The 8,610-nt window shown below is 39.1% G+C and overlaps 1 protein-coding gene across 1 annotated transcript; it reads right to left on the bottom strand.

Moving 5' to 3' along the window:
* Positions 1–6,269: 6,269 nt before the first annotated feature.
* On the bottom strand, positions 6,270–7,984 carry LOC125231231 (PHD finger protein ALFIN-LIKE 3-like). The gene is made up of 2 exons (XM_048136616.1): positions 7,797–7,984; positions 6,270–7,517 (listed from the first exon to the last, which is right to left on the bottom strand). The coding sequence occupies exons 1-2, from the start codon at positions 7,801–7,803 to the stop codon at positions 6,856–6,858; spliced, it is 669 nt and encodes a 222-aa protein (XP_047992573.1). The 5' UTR covers positions 7,804–7,984; the 3' UTR covers positions 6,270–6,855.
* Positions 7,985–8,610: the final 626 nt, after the last annotated feature.

Below are 8,610 nucleotides of genomic sequence, written 5' to 3'. Positions count from 1 at the left end.
AAGTTCGTCAATAGTGTCAGCAGCGTCAAGAAAACTTTCGCGACTCACTGCATCTGTATCGGCAACTAGCGACTTTTTATAAATACCCTGGACGAGTTCAAAGAAGACGTTGCGTTTTGCTTCAAGCATTGACAACTCGTCTTCATAACACCAGCTGTCAACGCTTTCAGCTTTTGTTTCTTTTGCCATATTGCATGAGAAGGGTTAAATATGCGGTAAATCAATTTATGTTCCTATGAAGGATAAACTCTTATAAACGTATACCTAAATTGCGGGTGCGGTTAATAATATATATTTAGGTAAATAATTTATAAGGGCGGAGCGACGAATAAAGTTATACACGTATAAATAAATACCTAAACTGCGGGAGCGAGTAAGTAAGAATAATTTAGGTAATATTTATACGGGCGGTGCGGGAGGAGAACGATTCGCAATGAATGTATGAGGAGAAAATAGGGGAACAGGGAAGAGAATCCGGTTCGAAGACCAAGAAATGTTGAAGGACCTGCGGATACGAAGTTCCTAACGAACTATTGTAATAAAATAAAACAAAACGGAAAATAAAATTATGGAGATTGATGGGGAGCCAAACTCACCGATGTTGTCGTCTCGAGAGTTTATCGGGTGGCCACCCTTGCAAAGCTTGGTTCTCTCTTTCCTTGCACTGCACACTCGCGAATCGTTCTATTATAATATAATTAATTAATAACTTAATTCGTTGCGGATATTTTTATTCACCATTGACAACGACTTTCTTTTTGCGGATTGACACTTGACGTCTTTTATATTTTTTAAGAAGTTTGGCAAAGAGGCGGGTGACATGACAATTAAAAATGAGGTTGAACCTATCATAAGGAAGAGCGAGCGGGATGGACGATATGAATGATAATGAATGAAAAGGGCGCGAACACATATCAAGCTAAGAATATGGGCCAAATTGTCAAAACTGAGGTTCAAAAGTTTTAAGCCTGTCAAGCAAACGTGCGATCCGTTTACTGGCTGGAATTAAACAAACATGTCAATGTAAAGAACTTTTTCAAAAGTATGTATAATGACGCATTTTTCGTTATACATTTTTCAAGTTTTGATGGTCGTACGGAGAGACTTGTCTATGTTCAAACGCGTCGAAGTCATAGGCAAGCAGATCAGATCGACGGGAAGACTGCGAACAGTGCCGCGTCGCATGGCACTTTCATGCAAGAACCCACGAGTAAAAGGCCCTACTTATTACGAACACCTACCCGCCGAATTAAGAACTGAGGTATCTGACGAAGCATTTGAACGGCAATTGAGGAACTTTTTATTGAATAAACCATTATATTCAGTAGATGAATATATGGAATTAAAATTGAAATAACCTGCTTTAAATTGTTTTGACATAGTTTTAATTTTACTATGACGATCACTATGAGATACCTACCTATTAGATTTTAATTTGACCTGTATTTTATTGTTTACATATTTACTTAATGACTAGTTTTTGAAATACCATTTGAAATTCAAATTGTTCTTTCATGTTTTCTATTGCTTATGCTTATCATTGACATAAATATTATTGTACCTCTTATATGTTTGCATGCCTAATTATAATTATCATTATTGACGATCATAATGTAAATTCATATAGGTTAACGTAGATTAATTTATACTGTAATTTATCATTATGTAATAAATAAACTAAACTAAACAAGAAATGGCAGTCTATGCACTGTGATTACACATTTTACTTCCACAGTAACTCTCTATAATACTCGATCCTCTTTGATACTATATATAAAAGGTATTTAAGCAACATACCTATAGGGCTAACTCCATACCACAGACAATGCATTTAAGAACAGAAACACACCGTTGCATCCAATCAGTTCTGTCTGATCCAGTACAAAGTGAAAATTCGTCTGTCCGCCATATGCTACAAACGATCCTTCTCATTTTTCCAGCACACTATGTTGAGGTAACGGGAGAACAAAAACTGGAGCAAAAATTCAAACAAAACGAGCCCAGATTGACAATGTGTAAAACCAATAATAAAATTTCCAAAAACTGAAACTAAAAGAGATAGTTAGATTGTTTATCGATAAAATTGCCGACCAGTCGAAAATTCCTCAAAATAGAACAATATTTAGATATTACTGCAAAGTATAAATAAAACAGCAAGCACATTTATAATGAAAAACGCCACAAACAAAGGAAAGTCCACGGTCACGACATATAGCACCGGCAACAGGCGGATTAAATAATATTTACATTGAAAAGCCACATTATACTAACATATTCACGACGCAGGCTAGTCACAGAACACTCGAGAAAAAAGTACACTTTGCAAAAAACCCGCTGATAAATCACAAATTTAGGTGTCCATGCCTTCGCTTGAACCACTAATGAGATTAACACCTTCATAACTCGGCCCTAATCGAGTGAATTCCTCGACTAGTAGCGCCATCTGGCGCGCCAGTCAAGTACTAGTGTCGCCCGGTTACCAGCGCTCGGCTGCTTTTTCCTCAGTACGCTTTTGTAACTCGGCCGAGCAACACGTTTACAAAAGCAAGTCTTAAAAAGTTCGAGAAATTTAAAACATCGAAAAGATTATGATTACTCTAACTTCGTGATATTCCGCTCGGTGCCTTTGGCCCAGCGGCGAGACGCAGTGACCTCCTATAGGCACCGTCATAAGTACGCGGATACATATGCCTCACTCTCGTGAGACTGACATGGCGTCGTCCCGTGAGACAACAGACGTCGTCCCGTGAGACGACAGACGTCGTCCCGTGAGACGACAGACGTCGTCCTGTGAGACGACAAACGTCGTCCTGTGAGACGACAGACGTCGTCCCGTGAGACGAAAGATGTCGTCCCGTAAGACGATAGACGTTGTCCTGTGAGACGATAGACGTTGTCCTGTGAGACGACAGACGTCGTCCTGTGAGACGACAGATGTCGTCCCGTGAGACAACAGACGTCGTCTCGTGAGACGAAAGACGTCGTCCCGTGAGACGAAAGACGTCGTCCCGTGAGACGACAGGCGTCGTCCCGTGAGACGACATGACGTCATCCAGTGAGATGACATGGCGGGCGTAGTCCCGTGAGACGACAAGCGTCGTCCCGTGAGACGACAGGTGTCGTCCCGTTAGACGACATGGCGTCGCGCCGTGACACGACAGGCGTCGTCCAATGAGACGACATTGCATTGTCCCGCGAGACGACAGGGTTGTTCCTGTGTGGTGGCATGGAGACGATGAAGAAAATTGACAGCGATGGGACGCAGTGTAAACCTATGAACCGTCATAAAGAATATAAGGGACAAATGCCACGCTCACGTAAGACGAGACAGAGCGACGTCCCGTGAGACGACATAGGTTCGTCCCTTGAAAAGTCATAGCTTCGCCTTGTGAGGTGACAGGACACAAGAGATGTCTTGAAACGACAGATGAGGCCCCATTAGATAACCTGGCCTATGAAAAAATAGGGCCCACGATCCGATAGGGCATCGCCTCGTGATATGACAAAGGAGATCATTCATTGTGCAGACATGATTCGTCATTAGAGACAACATGAGTAAAGTTGTGCTGTGCGAAAAACTACACTGTCATATAAATTGACAAGCGTCGCCCCGTAAAAGATTAAACTTTGCAGCGACTTGGAATTTGGATTTCGTTGCCCTATGCGATGATTTAAGACATCCTGTGAGAACCCATTGGGTTATTACATGCTATGCACTAATTCACCTTTCGTGTCATGAGACGAGTGTTATGATCACGAGGCAAAATGTTGTATTTGTACTCGAATCTCAATGAGATTATGCCGCATCTACTTTGCGGTAATTAGCACAACGCTTAACTAAACATACTTTGTATAAGGTATTTCTAAACATATGTACCTCGTAGAAGGTCTTTCGAATCAGAACCACAGCGTACGTGTTAACCTGAGATATACACAATTACACAGTTTAGTCATTGTCTTATTAGACAAAAATCATCACGTGATGGGTTCCCATAAGTGGGGTCGTTTTAGACAGGTAAAGTGAACGACATCGGCGTCGTCTCAATTGCCTAATTAGCTAATACATAATCAGCGTGGTCACCTGACCAACAGATGAATGATTGTGAGGAATGTCCAAATTTCTCTCACTCGTGAATATCTGAACGGCCATAATGATGACGAATGTGTGATCCAATTACTGTAAAGCAACGCCGTTATTGCCAACCTAATTTGTCATGTCAACTTTTAGAATGCTCGTCATGATAGAGGTTTATTAGCAGGTTTGACGTTGTGAAAATCCACTTCCACATCTAAAAACGTGTGGGTGGAGCTTCGGTAGCAACTAGCACTTTGTTACCAGATACTAAGCGAATTAAGAAATATACATAATAGTGATGCTAAACAGAATGAAAAACCACTTTATATTACAAAGCCCTTCTTGCCCGATCAGAAAGGGAGAGGGGGCAACGAAGATACCAATGGGAAAAAGAAAATCCATTAATTTATGCCACTGTTTTACGCTATTCCTAGAGTGCAGATTCTTTTAAATGAATGATTAGAGCTCTAGTCTCATCAACTCACGGGCGTCAATAATTGACGCATGGTCTTGGGTCTTGATACGGACTTTAGAAATGCAGAAGAACCACTCAGGTACTTAGCAAATGTTGACTATTAGCTACAAAATAACTTACCGCAAAGGAAAATTCTTGTACTAGGCTCATTGTCATTACTCTGTGAAACCTGGATATTCGGCTGTATTTCAGCAAACTTATAGCTGTCCGGCTGAAACATCCAGTCGGACTAATGGCGGATAATGTTCCAGTATATGTTGTTCAGTATACCGAACTGACAAAAGTATTACTTCTGTAACAATCGACCCAGTAGAGACTTCTGAACCAATTCATTTAGAAATAAAAAGCTGCAGCTCGGAAAGTTTTCTAGGTACGATATTATATACATATATGTACTACAAATTGACCTCAAACTGCCGTTAATCGACCAACGGTTAGAATACTCAATCATGCATTATTACTAACGTTAGCTAGACCAAGGTTACAGACAATCCTTGAAGAGGTTAATTACAAAGACAACAAACTCGTACCGGAAATCTGACTCCCAAATATATACGATATTTTGTGGATAGTTTGGCAAAATGACTTAAAGGATATGTTATTTAGTACAGTATCATTTTAGTATGCCTTGTTGCATTGTTACTCAGGACGGACTCTCGTCGTAAAAGGATTTGTCGGTTGCCCAGTTCGATGGCGTAATGTTACGAATCCTTTGTTTCTATGAATAACTAACGAATTAGATTAAAGAGACGACCGCACAATATTCTCAAACTATTTACAGCGAAGAACTATGGCTTACATCTCTTGACCGAAGTAAATGAAGTTGGTTCTAAACTTAAACAACTACACAAAACAAAGCAAGAAACCGTGTAGGTAAATTGTATTCAAAGTGCTTATTTGTTGTATGAGTATGATATATCGAAAACACTTTAAGCTCATTAAAACCAATAGGGCAATACATTTTCCGAGAGAAGCCGATTTTCACAATTTGCTAAGGCACTCTTATGGATAAAATGTTGAAAAGTAGTCACTGAATGTGGAGGCCTGTTTCTGAAATAATAAATTAAACGGAAATTGAAGAATGAATCTCTTTCGATTTTAGACCACAGTTTCTTCTTACAAATAAAGAGGTGCTCGCATCCTAAAATTATCGCCCGCTACTGCGGTATTACTAACAGAAAGTTCCCGTTTATATCATTTGACAAATGTTTTCTGAAAAGGTTTCTGGGGCCTAGAGAGATTAACAGAAGTTGTATATTTACAATTAACTTTTGGAACTCCATTAGTGCGTTGTAGGATCGATACACATTTCCGCAGTTGCTTACTAAGCGCCATTTATTAGAATTTTGCGGCGCGACTATTTGTCTGTAACAGAGGAGACGCCACAACTTATTCAAAAACGGTTCGTAAGGTCAGAGGACGAGTCCCAGTCCCAATTGAATTTAGTATAAGGAACTAGTAATATGATGTTTATAACATTACTGTGCTTATGACTTAATTTAGAAGACTTCGGACTCCTAATATACCTGACATACAAGAATTTGTTAGGACACTCATAAAAGGGAGCGCAGATTCTAGGCAAAATGGGTTTCTAGTGGTAATAGAAAACTTAAAATTATTGCCGTTTAAATAGATATTGATGAACTATATTTATCAGAAGTAAGGTCTTGAAACCTAAATGAAAAATAAAAGCTCAGCGATTATAGCTACGATATTTTGACCTAGGGGAGAGCGGGGTTCAACGTGCCGATTTTAAGGAAACGAGACATATTTCGTATTAAACTGAAAGATATACTTATACTATGTAACGTAGATCATGTAAAATTTTATGTAGTTTTTGTACCCATATGCTATTTTTAGGTAAATTTCATACAAATTATTTTATGGCCAATTTTATACGAAAAGTCAGAGGAGCACAATTTACCCCATCGTGGGGCGACTTGTGCCGGTAGTCGGGCAAGTTGTGCCGCTTCTCCTTAAAGTATGTAAAAACCGATAAATCCGTGTGCAAAGGAACAAAACAAAACAATAACTCGGAAATACAATTTAATCATCAACATGGTAACAGTCTTATAGCTTAAAGGCTTAAATTAGCATCTTATGCTTGACTTTTGTACTTTATAATGAGATCAATCAGTTACATATCTATTTGACTCAATAATAAAACATAAAACTTAATACTATGTATCTACTTTTATATCTACTTTAACAAAACAAGCATTTTTCTTGTTTTTAGATAAATATTTATCACAAACAATTCAGTTTTAAGTGAAAATCAACAAATAAACAATTTTTTTACCATTAATCAGTCAGAGTCAGAGTAGTCTGAAAAGCAATTTGGGCAAGTATAAGTTACACAATTTTCGTCATGCACGCACTTTGAGTGTGACCACTTCTTACATATACTGCATTGAATCCATTGTTCTCCTGGTTGGGAGTTCGAATAAGAGTCACAACAAATAAGGCAATAGCACTCGTCGTCGTCTTCTTCATTTTCCTCTTGCAGAACTCTTCTTTTTGCAGTATTTTTTCCGGCTTTTGTTTTTGCTTTAGTTTGTTTTCCTTTCCCTTTCTTGCTTGTTGTAACCTTTTCAATCCTTTGTTTCTTGTTGGCCTGTTCTTCGGCTATTGCATTCTTTTCTGGGGTATCGGTAAGAATGGCGCTTTTCCTGACTCTCCGTTTGTTTCTTGCCATGGTCCGAGGTGGAGCTTTGGGTAACGGTCTGATGATTTCTGGTGTGAAGGGGGGATCTTTAGACGTACCTGGCTGAGGATCGTCATTGCGAGCTGTAAATTCAGTGCCAGAAGTTTGAGCATCTTGATTGGAGCTTTCTTGAAAGGCATCCGGGGCGGTGTCTAGAACAGTTTTGTTAGCACTTTGTTGCAGTCCTGATGGGCCAGGTGCAGCTACTACATCTATGGATGGTTCTGGGCGATCGGTGACAAAAGACGGAGCAAAGTCTGCATCTGTAAATAATGATCAGAACTACACGGGGTTAGTTGTGCCGTAAACGGGGTTCGTCGTGCCGCGGCACAATGAGCCCCGGGTTATCGGCACTTTGAGCCCCTTTGGCAATACAATTAAGTATCATCAGATTTTTAGAAACACGTTGAGCACATCGTTATTATACACAAAACTCAAGCTGCTTAAATAAATCATTAACACTCTAAATAAGCGTTTGAAATAATAACTCGCAAAATGTAAAAAATAGACCAAAAAGTAAAAACACAAAAATATTTACTTACGTGACATCGAAACAGCACGTGGCAGCGAGCTACTCAGAGCGCGGCTCTGACGCAACTAAGATGGCCGCCGACTGTGCGTGGCGGTAAAACATTTCAGGACGAAGCAACAAAATGTATCTATCTCTTTTACTCTCGGAGATATTGCCATCGGCACAACCTACCCGCGGCACGTTCAACCCCGCGTTCCCCTATTGGTCTCGAATGACAGGCAAGTGTAAATACCATTGTCATCGTCCGTGGCGCTACGTGCTACAGCCGTGCGCACGTACGACTTTTAAGAAAATTCTAATTATATGCCATACGATAAAAAAAAATAATTGTCATCTCGGTATAATTGTAGAATCAGGTATTACCCTACATAACAGTTGCATCTAGTTTATGGGAAGTCCCGCTCCGTATAGATTTTGGGAAATAAGCAAGAATACAGTAAATATTAACCCGTATGTTTATGTGTATACATCAGTTTATAAAGAACGTGAGACATTTATATTATTCGCACAAAAGAGCAATATAGAGTATATTGCGAAAGTATATAAATAGTATATAAATTACGAAAGTTCTGAAAAGAAAACTATTTACTATCTTAAGCTGATGACTGAATTTTAATTATAAATGGGTAATCCTACATCATTAACCCTTATTTGAAGAGTTATCTGTCGTCTTACATTCTTATTAGAATATCGAAATGGATTAAAGAGCCATAAGTCGTAATGTTTTAGAATTACTAGCTCACGAATCGTACAATTTTGCCTTTATAAATTCGGCTAGTCAGCACATAAGTCATAAAAATGATAAGCCTAAAAATATATGCATC

The sequence above is a fragment of the Leguminivora glycinivorella genome, chromosome 11, assembly GCF_023078275.1.
Source record: "Leguminivora glycinivorella isolate SPB_JAAS2020 chromosome 11, LegGlyc_1.1, whole genome shotgun sequence".
In the NCBI taxonomy this organism is placed as follows: Eukaryota; Metazoa; Arthropoda; class Insecta; order Lepidoptera; family Tortricidae; genus Leguminivora; species Leguminivora glycinivorella.
This window is presented reverse-complemented; position numbering and strand designations above follow the sequence as displayed.